Below are 16,673 nucleotides of genomic sequence, written 5' to 3'. Positions count from 1 at the left end.
TAGCTTCAAACGGTAGAACTCAACTATAAATAAATTCATTGGTTAAGAGAATCTTAATTCGATAATTTAGTTAAAGGAAGATCCTGTATATGTACATAACTTGATATCAACAACAATTTTAGCTCATTAACCTACAGTTAATTTAATAAAGGAAGCGAAGAATAGCTACCCACAATGTCCAGATACCTAATACGGTTGGGCTTGTTTCAGATCCTCCTGGCCTGTCACGTTTCGCATGAGCAGAAAACTCGAGGTTGGATGAAGAAGAATAAGCCATTAAAGAGTATACAAAAGTTTCAAGAACTTGCAGTTTTACCACTTAGAGTTTTTTTAGCTTAAACCAGATATTGAATTTGATTGAAAGCAAGACTCCACTAAAATATCGGAATCCAATTTAACATCCCCACAAGCACCAAGAACTGACGTTTTAATATAATCATCGACCTCAAAACCTTCTGCTTTCATTCGATACATAAGTTGCAAAGCCTCTTGACAAAGCCCATTTCTAGCATACCCTATAATCATCGACTTCCAAGAAACCAGATTTCTTTCGGGCATACTATTAAAAACTTGTATCGCTTCTGAAACATACCCACACTTCGAGTACATATCAATAAGAGCACTACCCACGAAAACGTTAGGCAAAGTTTGGGTTTTGTTAACAGAAGAATGAATCCATTTTCCTTGTAAAACAGATTCTAGCTTAGCACAAGCTTTTAAAGCAGAAGAATAAGTAAATGGGTTAGGCTCGATACCTTCAAATAACATCTCATTCAAGAACCCTAAAGCTTCGACACCATGGCCAAGATTAACACAGCCAGAGATAATTGCCGTCCAAGAAATAACATCTCTATAAGGCATTGATTGAAGAACTTTGGCAGCATAATTATATTCCCCACATTTGCAGTAAAACCACACGAGTGTGCTTCCTATGAAGATATTGCTTTGGATCGAGTTCTTGAAGATTTGGGCATGGACTTCTTTCCCTGTCGGTAATGCCCGAATGGAGCCACAAGCTTGGAGGATACTAACGACAGTCAAGTTACTAACAAATACATGACGTCTTTTCATTACACGAAACAACTTCATGGCCTCTTCACCAAGACCATTTTGTGTGTACCCTGAAATCATGGAAGTCCAAGTAACCGTGTTTCGCCTTCTCATTCCATTAAAGACATTCCTAGCATCTATTACTTCCTCACACTTAACATACATACCCACCAAACAACTCCCTATAAAAACGTCGTCTTTGATAAGTTTCTTCACTATAGCTCCATGTAGTTGTCTCCCAAATTTTAGAGCTTTTTCCTCTCCACAAGCCTTTAGAACACTACAAACCGTAAACTCGTTAGGAGAATAAGCTTCGGAGAACATCCGAGCGAACAAAGAAAAAGCTTTCTTTCCCTCTCCATGTTGTGCACAAGCTGTGATCATCGTCGTCCAACAAATAACATCTCGCTCGGGCATTCTATCAAATGATCGAAAAGCCGCAGATAGAGCACCAAATTGTGCATAAAAATAAACAATTGCACTATCTACAATTATGTTACTCCAATTTCCTTTCACAATACAAGCATGAATTTGTTTACCTAACTCAAAATCATATGTTCTACTACACAAATTTAATATACACAGAAATGTCTGACTATTACCTTGACCTCCATTTTCAACAAACTCATCAAATAATCTTATAACTTCACCATCTAACCCAAATTTTGAATACCCATTAAGAATAGCAGTCCAAGAAACAACATTTCTCTCAGGCATTTGATCAAACACTTTCCGAGCTTCCAATAACTTCCCCAATTTCACATACATACTAATCAAATTATTATCTAAGAATATCACAGAATCACCAAAGCATTTAATAATAACAGAATGAATTCTTCTAAGTTCCTTGACAGTATAACAAGACTGAACCCAAGAAGCAATACTAGTAGGATCAATGAATTGATCATCAACCGAAGGAGAATCAGAGAAATTAGTATCTGGGTTTTGTTTAGAAAATGGAAAAATTTCTGGGTTATTTGATTGGATTGAATCTGAGTGATCTTTGGAGTAAAAACAAGGAGAAATTGTGAGATTTGTGCATCTATTTTTGTTCAAATTCGATTTCTTTTTATTTTTGAATGATTGAGATGGTTTAAATTGGGGGAAACAAAATGGGGGAAATTGAAGAACGTTGATAATGGCGGGTAAAAGCATGACCGTCAACGGCTAATTATTTCGCGGGAAAGTGATTTGAACGAAGTGAGTTGAAAGGTTTAGAGTAATTAAATAGCCGTTAGTTCTCTCCTGTACCAGAGTTGTAGTGGGATACAAGAAGATAAATTTAGGGAGTACAAGTAAAAGTGTTGGCCAAATATTTTGAGTAGAGGGGGAGGAGGAGAGAGAAAAAAATGGGGCCATATGAGTATTTTTACTAATCTAGGGGACTAGGCAGGAAGCTGGTCACAAAATTGGGAGCCATTTGAAAAATAACCCTAAAAGAAAATATATGAGTATTTTTACTAATCTAGGGGACTAGGCAGGAAGCTGGTCACAAAATTGGGAGCCATTTGAAAAATAACCCTAAAAGAAAATAATAGGATTGTTTTTCTTTCGATCGCACTGTTGTAAAATAACACCGCGCATGAGTGATGAACTACGATGCTTCCTAATGAAGGTTTATATGCTACACTTTCTTCGTGACGAAATTGACCACAGCCGAAGGGTCGAAACCCTATTAACACGAACGCGGCCCCAATAAAACTTCCCAACTTCTTCACCACCTAGGGTTCTTTTGTCCACCTGAGAAATTTAATGGAGTGGTTTGTATTACCATGCCATATTCTTTGAATCGAATAAGATAGTTTGGAGTTTATGGAAGGAATCAAATCATAGCAGATGTGGATCCACCAATAAGGTTAGATGGAGGTTACTATTTCATTATCTTTCTTATTAGTTTACTAATTAGTATTGTCATGACATCAACCAATTGATTAGTTTATGGGATTGGTTAGAAACCCAACAAAACTTATTAAGTACTAAAACCTTATAGAACAAGTTAAAGAAATTTAGAGGAAGAAAAATCTTAAAAACTCATTTCTCATTTGAAAGATTGAAATCAATGGATTTATCAAATGAACAAGTGGTATTGATAACTGGATGCACAGAAGGAGGAATTGGAAATTGTCTAGCTAGAGCTTTTGCTTCTGAAAAATGTCTTGTTGTTGCAACTAGTAGATCTTTATCTTCCATGAGAAATCTTCAAAGTGAAGATCAAAATAGGTTTTATCTTCAAGAATTAGATGTTTTATCTGAAGAAAGTGTCAATGGAGTTGTGAATAATGTTATTGAGAAGTTTGGTAAGATTGATATACTTGTTAACAATGCTGGAATTCATTGTGTTGGTCCTCTTGCTGAAATCCCTCTCTCTGATGTTCAAAATGCTTTCAATACCAATGTTTATGGTACTACCTCTTTCGCTCTTTCGCTCTCATTAGAACTCTCTCTTTCTCTCTCTCCCTCTCTTGATTTATCTCTAACATTTGTTATTATGTGGGTAGGTCCTTTGAGATTGATTCAAGCTGTGGTACCTCATATGGTGGGAAGGAGAAAGGGGAAAATAGTAAATGTTGGCAGTATTGCACCTATGTTATCTGGACCTTGGGCTGGTGCTTATGCTGCAACAAAAGCTGCTTTACATGCCCTCTCTGACACTTTGAGGTAGGTAAAGTTTGTTCGCCGGTGTAGGTATCAGAAAAAGTGGTGATTTGAATTGACTCGAGCTAAATTTTAAAACATTTGTTTTCTTCAAATGACTCCTGGTACGGTCTGAATCATCCGTTTGGGTTGGTATTAGGTTCAATTGAGTCCAACATAAAATGAGTTTGAATTAAGAGTCTATTGTCTGAAATAACTTGAGATTATTATTATGCCCTTGTCCATATAACAAGTCAAACTCAGAAGACTCGCATTTAGACAAATCAAACTCACGCAATTCAATTTAAACCGTGAAAATACACACCCACTTTTTACACAAGTATTAAATTTTTTTTGCAGACTAGAAGTCGCAATGTTTGGGATCGACGTAATAACAGTGGCTCCAGGGGGAATAAGATCAAACATCGGAACTGCTTCCATAGCTAGTTTAACTCGAATGCCGGAGTGGAAATTTTATAACTCATTTGAGGGTTCGATTCGAGCAAGAGCAAGGTTTTCACAAAGTCCACATTCAACTCTAGGGGAAGAATTTGCAAACAAGACAGTAGCTGCAGTTTTGAAGAAGAATCCACCAGCTTGGTTTTCCTATGGTTATTGTTCTAAAATAGCAGCAATTATGTATCATCTCCCATTTTGGCTTAGAGATTTCTTATTCACAAGGCCAGTTAAAGCTTCTAATCTACTCTAAAGTTGTAGTTTTCCTATCGAATTTTCGATTTATTTGTGTGGCTTGAGAAACATTTTTTTTGCTATCCCAGAGTGGATGCCATTTGTTTAGATCCAAATTTTCGAAAGCAATTCCACATGTGAGGGGCACCTCCCTATACACTTAGTAGATCAATCTACTACCATTAACACAGATCATGCAACTAATTGAATCTGGTAGATATTTGATTCATATAATACTAAATGATATAATATTTGCAAGAATATTGTTGTCTCCATTATAGTTCCATTTCCTTGTAATCTTTGACCTTTGTAAACCTTCTTTGTAATGAGTGTAATCATCTACAAATTAAAGAAATTATATTGACCATAGTCGAAGAGTGGGGTCGTCACAAATAGGCGCGGATAAAACTTACCAAATTCTTCACCACCTTGTTCTTTGGGCCACCTCAGAAATTTAGTGGGGTGGTTTGTATTACCATGACACATGAATAAGACAGATTTGGAGTCTGCAACAAAAACAAAAAATTGGTGTTGCGGCAACAACCCTACGTTGGTGGTGAGACGGAGTGTGGTGCTCCTCTTAAGAGGTTAAACACTCTTCCCTAGTGAAGCTTTTTAAAACCGTGAGACTCAGGTGTGTCAAAACAGACAGTATCACTAGCAGTCCAGAAGACTGATACGCACCATTCTGTAACACGTCATTAGTACGATTTGTTGTAGTGTGATGTGGGCTTGGGAGTTTGTGTTGTGACAACAATCTTACATTGGTGGTGAGACGGAATGTGGTGTTCCTCTTAAGATGTTAAGGATTCTTCCCTAGTGAGACATTTTAAAACGATGAGGCCCAGATGTGCCAGCGGACAATAGCAAGACTGGTCCGCACCATCCAATAACAATTTGGAGTTTAGGAAAGGAATCAAATCATAATAGATGTGAATCCACCAATAATGTTAGATCTAGGTTACTATTCTATTCTCTTTCTTATTAGTTTACTAATTAGTATTATAATGACATTAAACCCATTTATTATTTTATGGGATTGGTTAGAAAACCAACAAAACCCTAAAATCACAGAAAAACAAGATAAAGAGATATATCTTTATCAAAAAAAAAGATAGAGAGATTTAGAAGAAGAAAAATCTTAAAAACCCATTTCTCATTTGAAAGATTAAAAATCAATGGATTTATCAAATGAACAAGTGGTATTGATAACTGGATGCACAGATGGAGGAATTGGAAATTGTCTAGCTAGAGCTTTTGCTTCTGAAAAATGTCTTGTTATTGCAACTAGTAGATCTTTATCTTCCATCAGAAATCTTCAAAGTGAAGATCAAAATAGGTTTTATCTTCAAGAATTAGATGTTTTATCTGAAGAAAGTGTCAATGGAGCTTTTCTGCCTAGCCCCATACTTTATCAAAAATACCAGATGACCCCCTTTTTCAGTTACCGTTATAACTCCGTTAACTAGTCATCACTTCTCTCTCCTCCATCTCATCTCCTCTCTCTGCCACCTCCTCTTATCGCCACCTCATTGTCTTCACCGACGAATTTTTTGGTCGGCGACCTTCAAACATAAAAAAGAGAAATTCCTCTCTCCCCTGTCTCTCTAATTTTTTTTTTTAAATCTTTCTCTAGATCTGGAGAGAGAGAGCGAAGAGATGTTTTTTTTTGGAGAGAGAGGATAAAGGAAATTAAATTTTTTTTTTATGTTTATAGGTCGCCGGTTAAGACGATGAGGTGGCAGAGAGAGGAGATGAGATGGAGGTGAGGTAATTGATGATTAGTTAACGGAGTTATAAAGATAACTGAAAAAGAGAGTCATCTGAATATTTTTGATAAAGTAAGGGGCTTGGCAGGAAGCTGGTCACAAAATTAGGGTTATTCACTTATTTGAATCAACTAATATTGACCAATTTTTTGGAAAGTGTTTGTAGCCGAGCAAATCTTCTTATTTTTCCAAAGAACTGGCTATGGAGTAAGATAGATTTGGAGTTTAGGGAAGGAATCAAATCATAGCAGTTGTGGATCCACCAATAAAGTTAGATTTAGGTTACTATTTTATTCTCTTTCTTATTAGTTTACTACAGTAATTAGTATTATTATATGGGATTGGTTAGAAAACCAACAAAACCCTAAAACCATACAACAAGATAAAGAGATTTAGAAGAAGAAAAATCTTACAAACCCATTTCTCATTTGAAAGATTAAAACTCAATGGATGTTTCAATTGAACAAGTGGTATTGATAACTGGATGCACAGATGGAGGAATTGGAAATTGTTTAGCTAGAGCTTTTGCTTCTGAAAAATGTCTTGTTGTTGCAACTAGTAGATCTTTATCTTCCATGAGAGATCTTCAAAGTGAAGATCAAAATAGGTTTTATCTTCAAGAATTAGATGTTTTATCTGAAGAAAGTATCAATGGAGTTGTGAATAATGTTATTGAGAAGTTTGGTAAGATTGATATCCTTGTTAATAATGCTGGAATTCATTGTGTTGGTCCTCTTGCTGAAATCCCTTTCTCTGCTGTTCAAAATGCTTTCAATACCAATGTTTATGGTACGTTTCTCTCTCTCTCTCTCTCTAGATCTTTCTCTAGATCTATATGTTTCTCTCTCTAACATTTGTTATGTGTGGGTAGGTCCTTTGAGATTGATTCAAGCTGTGGTACCTCATATGGTGGGAAGGAGAAAGGGGAAGATAGTAAATGTTGGTAGTATTGCACCTATGATATCTGGACCTTGGGCTGGTGGTTATGCTGCAAGTAAAGCTGCTTTACATGCCCTTTCAGACACTTTGAGGTCGGTTAAGTTTGTTGTTGTAGCCTTGTAGGTATAGAAAATTTGAGATCTGAATGGACTCGAGTACGATTTCAAAATGTTTATTTCTTTTAATAACTTGGGCGTGTTACTCGTCTTAATCCCTGGTTTGGGTTTGGTTGGGTCCGTTTAAGTCGAACATAAAATGAATTGGCATTAAGATTTATTTTCCGATATAACTTGAAATGACTATTTTGCCCCTAACCAGAACTTAGACTAAGAGGACTCGCCTTCAGACAAGTCAGACATCAATTCTTTTTTCCTTTTCTTTTTTGCAGACTAGAGGTTGCTGTTTTTGGGATTGACGTTATAACAGTAGTTCCAGGAGGAATAAGATCAAACATCGGAACTGCTTCCCTAGGTATTTATAATCGAATGCCAGAGTGGAAGTTTTATAAACCATTTGAGAACTCGATTCGAGCAAGAGCAGCCATAAACAAGGTCCAAAGTCAACACCAGGTGAAGAATTTGCAAACAAAACTGTAGCTGCAGTTTTGAAGAAGAATCCACCACCTTGGTTTTCCTATGGTTATCGTTCTACAATAGCAGCAATTATGTATTATCTCCCACTTCGGCTTAGAGATTTCTTATTCACAAGGCCAGTTAAAGCTTCTATTTTACCCTAAAATAGTAGTTTTCCTGTCGAATTTCCGATTTATTTGTGTGGCTTGTGATAAGTAAAGTTGATTACGTGTTCTCTCTGTGGAGATTTCTTAGAAGTATTATGCAGATAAGAATGTTTATTTCCGTTCGACTGAACTTGTATTTTTTTTCAAAGTCATGAAACAACAAGAGACGATTCCAGATTCAATTTCGTTCTGATAAATACTATCTGCTATCATCATTTTCAAGTAGACTTTCTTGAGCAAACTAGTTCTTACAGCGAAATTATAGACCGACATAACATGGACAGTTTGAAACTGAGCTTCGTGACCTGGCATGTGTAGGAGGTGTTGTTGGACTTGGATACAACAACCTAAAGTACATGGAAGCTCATCCTACCTCATAACTTAGAATCCGTCTACTCACTTTTGTTTCGTCTAAATTGTTTACGATTCTTAAGAATCAAAGCTATTTAAATTTACATGAGACCAAGTGCCTTCAACTGGAGAACATGTTCGGGTGGAAGAGTTGGAGGCGACCAATTAGCATCTACCATTTGTCCTTCCACGTCCTCTACTACATACTCCTAAGAACAAATACACAAATATGAATCACATTCAGATCTTAGAAGTTAAATATATATATATATATATATATATATATATATATATATATATATATATATATATATGTTGAAGTCCAGGAAACAATTATAACTCACTTTTGTTAGCATTCTCTTTGAAAGTATGTGATAATGTCTTTGCCAGATTCGTTGGCCGACCATAGTAGCTACAAGCACGCTGTAGAAAATTCCAATCACGGTAAATAGTCCGAGTATGATCAAACCCATTATAAAGAGTAACGGAAGCCCCGCTTCTCCACTTCCCTCTAAGCAATTACAATCTCCTGTGCCTGCACAACCGTCACAGCATGTGGTACAGTCCACCCAGATACACATAGGGCCTGGTACATGGCAGCCCGGGCACATTCTGCTTCAAGAGAGAGAGAGAGAGAGAGAGAGAACTGCATCAACTCAAAGTAAATTGTAAGGCCAGTAATTGTAACTTAAAATACTACTTGGGCCGATAAGGAGCCTGCCTTGGTTGATGGCGCCTCGAGGGCCTAGTCAGCCCCCTATGATTTCGCTGGCGAAAGTTATAACATATAGGGGGCGGATGTTCTTGCAGAGAGTTTAGCGGTTTCTTTAGTCTGTATCGGGCCAAATAATATTTTCGCAGAAGTTCATGAGATGTCCTAGACATCATATTGTGAGATTTCCATTTTAACGGTAGAAATGCGAAAGAAACTTTACCCCGGGTGACAGCAACATTGACATAATTCACGACATGGCTGAGCTAAATCATTACGCAATCTTGTATCGAAACAAGTTATGAAGCACCCAGATAGTCCGAGGAATGCAAAGAACAACAATGCTCCTAACAATCAATAACAATCAACATTTCAAGTAGCATATATAGTATGAAGTTTGGAGAGCCAAGCTGCTCCGAAATCAGATTTGAGGGCAAAAAGACTAAGTCAAAAATTGTCAAAATCATAAAGAATTGTGGTGCAAAAGAATGAAGCAAGACTTTATATCAGATGCTCTGACTTACCGAAAATGTAGTAGAAACTAAGTCCAGGACCAAAATGCCATGCTAGACGAAGCCAAAATTGGTGGTGAGAATCAATCAAATACACCAAATACGCAAATGAAGCAATTACCTAACAACAAATGGGAAAGAAAGAAACAGGTTCGACAATCAATCGTTTATCACAGTTCATGTACGAAAATAAGGTATGAATGTAAAAAATTTGAGATTAATGACCTACAAGTTGAACGATGATGAAAATGAAAAGTATGTCTCTAGTGACAAAGAAACGAAACTTTAATGTATGCCATTTCTTGTCTGCAACGACAAGAGCCCTCAAGTGGTAAGGGGCCTTACAAGTTGTGCAATGAGCAAATGCAAACCCTTCCTGCAGAAATTGTGATAAGATTATCAAATTAAGACATATTAGAGCTAGATAATCAACATTTATTTTACCTAAAACGAGGAAGCGCTAAAACTACTAGATTAGATGCATAAGAAGTTAATATAATGTTCTTACGAATTTATACCCTTACTGATCGCCAATGATCCAAACATTCACGGTGGACATATTTCGAGCTTCCTTTGCACTTACATGGAGCTATAAAATCCGTACCTAACCAAAGCAAATTATACAAAAAAAAAAAGAAGTTAGGAAGATTGTATTAACAAGTAACGGTTAAACTGCCTTGACTAGTTTATCTGATTCTAATATTTTTGACTTGCAAAATTAAGAATTTATGTTTTAGCATGAGTGAGGGGCGAACACATGTAAATTAATTGGGATTCGTATAGGAATCAGTACAATCAGTCGACAAAATTGGACAAAATTCAGATTTAAACTCAGGATAAAGAGAGAGAAAGATACCATCAATTTCAAGACAAATTCTGCACTCAATTTGTTCACTAGGTCCAGCTTCAAGATCAATTTCATCTGATTGGGTGATTGGAGAAGGAGCAAGCAAAGGAGAAGAACTTGTATGATCTGCCATGATTTTTAAGAGAGAGAAAATCAACAAAATTCCTTAAACATAATCTACTCTCTCTCTTATTTCTACCAATTTTCTTATTGATGAACATTCAACCAGTAATTAAATAAGATAATTTTTTTATAATAAATTCAATTCTTGAACTTGTTTGAGAAATTTTATTTGTGTTTTGACTTTACTCCAAATGACTAATATAACACTGTTTCTCTTGTACGGATTGGTGATGAGTGAAGGGTATTACTGTCCATGTTTCATACTTGGACTCGGTGGGTGGGAGTAGTTGGAGCTTTGTGATCAGTAATCTTGACTGACTCGGGCTTTGACCGTTGACATTTAAATGTTTTGGTTTGGAGTTGGGGATGGAGTGCAGTTTCGGCCTTTTGGGGCGGTTTTTTGGGCACAAAAAAAGTCTCCGAGCCATAAAGACTTTGGTCAATAAGATTTAATTTAGGGACATTTTCATTCTTAAAAATTGTTTTTTTTTTTGATATTTTGCCCTCTGATCTTCTCTCTTCTTCCTCGTCCTTCTCTCTTTCCTATTACTTTCTCTCTCTTCAAAGATGTCTAACACCCAAATGGCTTTTTAAGCAGCTTTGTTAAAAATCTTGCTAAAGATTTATTAGATCTTCTTCTTGGGGCCTCAATTGATTGTTGTGCCCACATTCCTTCTTCTGTTGTTCACAATGCGGAGATGTAGAAGAGCATAGCACATGCGACAAATCATCTTGTCCTGGTCATACTTTCTGGTTGAAGCCTTCAAACCTGGTTCAATAATTCCACCATGAAGTCTCCAAACAAGATGAAGAGTTTATTCTTTTTTAATGTTGTAGTCAGCAATAAGACAGCCATCTTCGAATTATTTACCGATAAAGATTAAGGGGTACAAAAAAAAAAACTAATCTTTAGACTCAAATGGAGATGTCCCCTAGGTCAAATCTTGTTGACCATAAAGTCTTTATGCCTCAAAGGTTTTTTATTTATGTCCCAAAGTCGCGACCTTTAATTTAAATGCCACATTTTATTTAGACCCTTATTTAAAAGGTTTAAAATTTTAATTAGAATGATCTCTAGTCCAGATCTACAAAACGTAGTCGACTTTAAGGCGTCGAATTCACTTTTGCAGACCTTTCTGTCCTGTTTTTTCTGGTCAAAGCGGGACTCACGGGTAGAATTTATTGTGATCCACCTTGATGCTTGCTTTTATAATACTATAAAAGAGCCCAAGGTGGCGAGGAGACTCGTACTGAAGTCCTTTCAATCTCTCTTGTTAAAGTAAGGTTTAGATGGTAAACCTCATTAAGATCCACGTATTTGCTAACTCTATTAAGGTTTTGTTCCTTTGTGAGTGTAGGTAAAACAGACACGTGTCGCTCAGGTCAACTCGTTTGTCGGTTCGATTTACACCATTTTCAAAACAGGAAATTGGGCTGGAGACCCAATTTTTTGTTTTTTTTTTGTCAAAAAGACAAGTTATCTTTTTTTCCTTCTAGGCACCATGAAAAGTTTGGAAATAGGCTTGAAGGACAATTCTAAAAATCCCTTAATTTTGTATACCTGAATTGACCTTTGTATAAAGGAAAATTTTAGAAACACCCTCAGATTTTCCAAAAACCCTCACATTTTATATAATCTTACTTCTTAGTTACTTATTTTGTTAGGGTTTGATTTTGCGAAGCTTTGCAAACTAGTTTGCAAACTGATTTGCAAACTGGTTTGCACTACTTTGCAAATTGGTTTGCAATCTGGTTTGCCTTGCAGAGCTTTGCAAACTGATTTGCAAACTGGTTTGCAATCTGGTTTGCCTTGCAAAGCTTTGCAAACTGATTTGCAAACTGGTTTGCAATCTGGTTTGCCTTGCAAACTAGTTTGCACTGCTTTGCAAATTGGTTTGCAAACTGGTTTGCAAACTAGTTGCAATAAGGTCAGTTTTGTCTTTTCCCTATATTAGATAATTTACAAAAATGCCACAGGGAGCTGAAGCCCATAAAAAATTGTCCAATCCTTTTTAACCAAAGGCCAAAGTTTTTAGGGAGTTTTGGCCAAATTTCCCTATTCAAAAATATAAGCCGAAGCCAAACCAAATAGGAATCGGTTAGTTGTTTTGCAGCCCGAGTGAAACATTGTTCGGTTTGGTCCAAAAACCATTATGTTCCGCCGACCGATCTCACCCATGACCCATGTAGACCCCTACTTGGGCAAATTACAAATAGGACGGAGAAGGTCAAAATGGGTTAATGAAGTTCCCCGTGGGTCAACCAGAAGGGAACCCTAGTCCGTATTTCTTCTGCTCCCTTCGCGGTTTTGTTAGAAAGTCCCAAAATCCCTAATTCTTCCCCATCCGCCATGGCCAACAACAAGAGAAAGCAAACGCAAAACCCTAGAAACATCAAAAGGATAAAACTTTCAAAAGAAATCCTTGAAAAGAATTCCAATCTGCGTAAAACCCCCTTAAATTTTACTACCAAAAAGGAAGCAGAGCAAGAGAGAATTCAAAAACTACTCGAACCCTACTCGAAAGATCAATTGATTGAGTTTCTCTGTGATGCGGCTATAGAAGATTCAATTCTCTTTAATAAAATCCAGAATACCGCTGATAAAGACGTTTCTCATCGGAAAATCTTCGTTCATGGTCTCTCTTGGGATACAACTCGTGAAACCCTAGTTTCTGCGTTTAATTCGTTTGGTGCAATTGAAGAATGTAAATTAGTTGTTGATCGAAATACAGGTAAAACTAAAGGGTATGGATTTGTTATATTCAAATCCAGAATTGGAGCTGAAAAAGCCCTAAAAAAACCACAGAAGAAGATCAATAATCGATTAACTTCGTGTCAGTTAGCTTCAATTGGTCCTGTCGCACCAGTACAACAGAACCAGAATCAGAACCAGAAGCAGAAACAGAACCAGAAACAGAAACAGAATCATCAGGATATTTCTCTTCGAAAGATTTTCGTTAGTAATGTTAATTTTGATGCTGAACCAGAAAAGCTTCGAAATTTCTTTGGGGGATTTGGGGAACTTGAAACAGGGCCATTAGGGTTTGATACAGTAACTGGGAAATCTAGGGGTTTTGCTCTTTTTGTGTACAAATCAGAAGATGGAGCTAACAATGCACTCAAAGAGCCCTACAAAATTTTTGAAGGGCATCAATTACATTGCCAGAAAGCTAGTGATTATAAAAATAATCCTTCTTCTTCTTCATCAATTCAGCAGCTTCCAGTTCATCAACCAGCTCTTTCTTCTGTTGCTTCTGCCCAGAATTTGGCTATCTTTAATCAGCATACTAGTTTAAATCCAATTTATAGTGGGTTAGTTGCTAACCCAAATCCTGGGTTTTTTCCAGGTTCTGTTAATCCATTAATGGCAGCAAGTTTGAACCCTAATTTACTTCAATTACCTCAATTGGGGTTAGGAGGATATAATGGGTTTTTTGGTGGTAACCCTTTGATTTTAGGGATGCATGCTTCTTCAATGCATCATGTTTTTCATGGGTTGCAAACTTATCCAAATTCACAGCTTGGGCATCAGCCATCTTCTTCAAGGATTCATGAAGTTACTGGTTCTTTGACTGGGTACCCAACTTACTTGGGGTAAGATTTATCTCAGTCTTAGACTTATTAATGTTTTTGATTTAGTAGTTCCTTAGTTCTTATTTTGAATTGATATTGTACCTTTTTATTTTATCATTTTTGTTGATTTTCTTCATTTATTTTTCTTGAATTTAGGCAACTAACTTTTAGTGGTAAACCAAGTTTTTAGTTTGAATTTATCTTATCTTGATTTTACTTTGTGTGACTTTTATTAGTCTTTCCAATTTTTAGTTCCGCTTTTCTTTCCTACTTTTTGTTTTTCTCTTTTCTTGATATTTCTATTTGATTGTTATTTGGCTTTCTTTTATTAACTTATTTATTTTTATGGTTACATAAGTTTTTTTGGTTGGAAATTGAAAGGATAGATAGTTTATTAAACTATGGAACGATTTCTTTTTGTTAACATACTAAACCTGTACAAGTTCTTGTTGAATCACTGAGATGACGTTTGTCAATCTTTGTTGTATTTGATTTCACTTTTTCCTACTTGAAATTTATGTCATTTTAGATGACTCGTGTTTTTCGCTCTCCTGGATTGAGGTTATCCATTTTGAGCTAATATTTTTAATCCAAGCTCAGAAGTACAACTAGTTTTTAAAAGTTCAAAATGAAGTATACTGTTCACTTTCATACTTTAGCTATCCTAGTATATCTTTTACTCAATACTATTACTAAGTTGAAAGAATTGTGGTAACGACCAATGTTTTAGAAGAGTTTCTTGCAGTTTGCTCCAAAAAGGTGTTTGTCGATTTCTTGTTTGTCGATTTCGAAACAAGAAAGAATTGTGGTAATGACCAATGTTTTAAAATAATGTAATTTCTCAAGTGTCGGATAGACATTAGACAAAACTTGTCGATGTTTGTTGTGTTTCATAACGCTTCTATGTTTTTTTGAACTTCTATGTTTTCCTTGTACGTTTTTCTTCTTCCTGTTTTAATGTTTTAATTATTTGCTTAATTTTATCTGAAAAGAATCTTGCTTCAATTTTAAGAAAATTATTTGCTACGATAGCCATTTTTTTATTCACTATCGTGTCTTAATATGTGAGCCACACGCCTCAAGGTAAGCTTCCTCAAGAAAATCGTCTCACAACCGAATTGCAGACACAATGTTTGAGACTTCAAGCACATAGTGCTCTAAGGCCAAAAAAACCAATAGGACCGCCTCAAGGATCTGATTTCTTAAACGTTGGCGATGGCTAACATGGGTTTAGTATATTCTCAGAGTTTCATGTTATAATCTCTAGGCTTCTATCAGAGTCTAAAAGGTTAGCCACTTTCTAGGACGTTAGGAACAATAGTAATGTCATAGAGGGTTGTTAACTAGTGTAGCACGTGTGATTGTAACTCATGCTTCCTTTGAGGATTATAGCAGAGCAATATTCTGATGATATGCAAGTAACATTATCAAGTATTACCACGATAATATGCATTGACCTTAAAATACTCTCTCATTTTGTCAATCGTTCACTTGTACAGAAGTTCAAATAGACACCAACACAAGGTAATGGATTCTCAGTTTCGTGATTCTTGAACTGCAAGATGGATTATTGTTTAATCATATTTATACATTACCTTGCTTTAAAATGTTTTCTATAGGCCTGAATAAACAAGTTCACCTTTTTGTGATTTATGTTACTCAGCTAGTGATTTCGTAAATAAATAGTTCAAATCTGAGCTTTAGGAAGATTACTCTAATCAATTATTAGCTGTTCTCTCGTGGTATTTGTTTAATGTTTGATTTATACACGAAATAGTACGGCTTCATCAGAAAATTGTATCTTAGCTACCTTATATATAGACGTTGACAAGAGCCCATTTGGTTCTTATTTCTTAATTCAATAGCCAGCAGACACTACCGCATAATGTGCCTATCAGAATCGTTGTATCTTGAAGCAACACTATATTACTATACTAGAAAAAAATTGGCATCAGGTGTAAGAAGTTCTTCAAATTATTATTTTCCTAACTATTTCTTACAATGCCAACTTAAAATCAGAAATATCGAAATGAGCACCATGAAATTGCAATGTTTGAAAGAACGCCAGTTTCTGTATTTGTCTGTTTTATTTCTATAAGTGAAGTTGTGTTTCCTGTTTTATACACGATCATCTGACATAGATCTGAATCAGACTAGTATAGTTATTAAGTAGTCAAACTTGTTGCAGATATGAGAACTGCCGCTATCTTTGTTCAGGTTCCCCTCGAGAAAGAATATCTCGAAACTGTTATGTTTATTGATTTTCTGCATGAATTTGAAAGATCGGTCGTCAATTTTTTTTTCTTTGACATAATCGGTCTTCTTATTTGCAGATGAGCAGGAGATAGCTAAGAAGAGCAGGAGAAAGAAGCGACAACTTTGTTTCTCTTTGTTGGTAACTTTGAAAAAACTTCCATCTTCTTTCTCTTAATAGGTGTTATTTTCTCTCTCATAAGGGTAGTGCCCTTGTTGCTGTAGATGTACAAATTGAAATATGCTAGTTTCTCTTTTTATTTTTTGCTTTGATATTTTTGTTCTACTTACAGCTATATACATTATTTATCATGATTTTTTGGCGTACCAAGTGTTTGATAGAAGTAATTTTTATGAACTCATTGGCAGAAGTTTTAACGGTCGTTCACATATAATAGTCTAGCAGACGGAGAGAAAGTAGAAATGTGTATATGAAGTTATGAACCCCCTAAGTTTGCTCATATCCACTCCCTATTGCCTT

General features: G+C 35.9%; 4 protein-coding genes and 1 pseudogene across 6 annotated transcripts; 3 read left to right on the top strand and 2 right to left on the bottom strand.

The window, feature by feature from the left end:
• Window positions 1–15: 15 nt before the first annotated feature.
• LOC147565063 (pentatricopeptide repeat-containing protein At4g18520, chloroplastic-like) lies at window positions 16–2,205 on the bottom strand. Its single transcript, XM_086651519.1, has one exon. The coding sequence runs from the start codon at window positions 2,203–2,205 to the stop codon at window positions 331–333; it is 1,875 nt and encodes a 624-aa protein (XP_086507645.1). The 3' UTR covers window positions 16–330.
• Window positions 2,206–2,698: 493 nt separating this feature from the next.
• LOC147565062 (short-chain dehydrogenase PC-15-like) lies at window positions 2,699–4,503 on the top strand. The gene is made up of 3 exons (XM_086651520.1): window positions 2,699–3,452; window positions 3,549–3,708; window positions 4,045–4,503. The coding sequence occupies exons 1-3, from the start codon at window positions 3,110–3,112 to the stop codon at window positions 4,391–4,393; spliced, it is 852 nt and encodes a 283-aa protein (XP_086507646.1). The 5' UTR covers window positions 2,699–3,109; the 3' UTR covers window positions 4,394–4,503.
• Window positions 4,504–6,294: 1,791 nt separating this feature from the next.
• On the top strand, window positions 6,295–8,003 carry LOC147565061 (short-chain dehydrogenase PC-15-like; annotated as a pseudogene). Its single transcript, XR_015230103.1, has 3 exons — window positions 6,295–6,932; window positions 7,015–7,174; window positions 7,471–8,003. The product of XR_015230103.1 is annotated as a short-chain dehydrogenase PC-15-like (transcript).
• LOC147565060 (uncharacterized) lies at window positions 8,004–10,555 on the bottom strand. 2 transcript variants are annotated; one of them, XM_086651517.1, is made up of 7 exons: window positions 10,253–10,555; window positions 9,915–10,000; window positions 9,626–9,772; window positions 9,409–9,517; window positions 9,108–9,231; window positions 8,517–8,784; window positions 8,004–8,381 (listed from the first exon to the last, which is right to left on the bottom strand). In XM_086651517.1, the coding sequence occupies exons 1-7, from the start codon at window positions 10,374–10,376 to the stop codon at window positions 8,274–8,276; spliced, it is 966 nt and encodes a 321-aa protein (XP_086507643.1). In that variant the 5' UTR covers window positions 10,377–10,555; the 3' UTR covers window positions 8,004–8,273. The 2 variants fall into 2 exon arrangements, with proteins under 2 accessions (XP_086507643.1, XP_086507642.1); XM_086651516.1 differs by having other exon boundaries at window positions 8,517–8,787; window positions 10,253–10,511.
• A 2,011-nt stretch (window positions 10,556–12,566) lies between these two features.
• On the top strand, window positions 12,567–16,519 carry LOC147565059 (UBP1-associated protein 2B-like). The gene is made up of 2 exons (XM_086651514.1): window positions 12,567–13,960; window positions 16,273–16,519. The coding sequence occupies exons 1-2, from the start codon at window positions 12,717–12,719 to the stop codon at window positions 16,274–16,276; spliced, it is 1,248 nt and encodes a 415-aa protein (XP_086507640.1). The 5' UTR covers window positions 12,567–12,716; the 3' UTR covers window positions 16,277–16,519.
• The last annotated feature ends 154 nt before the right edge of the window (window positions 16,520–16,673 follow it).

Source organism: Eschscholzia californica, unplaced genomic scaffold (assembly GCF_041429995.1).
Source record: "Eschscholzia californica isolate CP2 unplaced genomic scaffold, dmEscCali1.0.p SCAF_1, whole genome shotgun sequence".
NCBI lineage: Eukaryota > Viridiplantae > Streptophyta > Magnoliopsida > Ranunculales > Papaveraceae > Eschscholzia > Eschscholzia californica.
The sequence above is the reverse complement of the archived record's forward strand: the minus strand, read 5'-3'. Positions and strand labels throughout refer to the sequence as shown.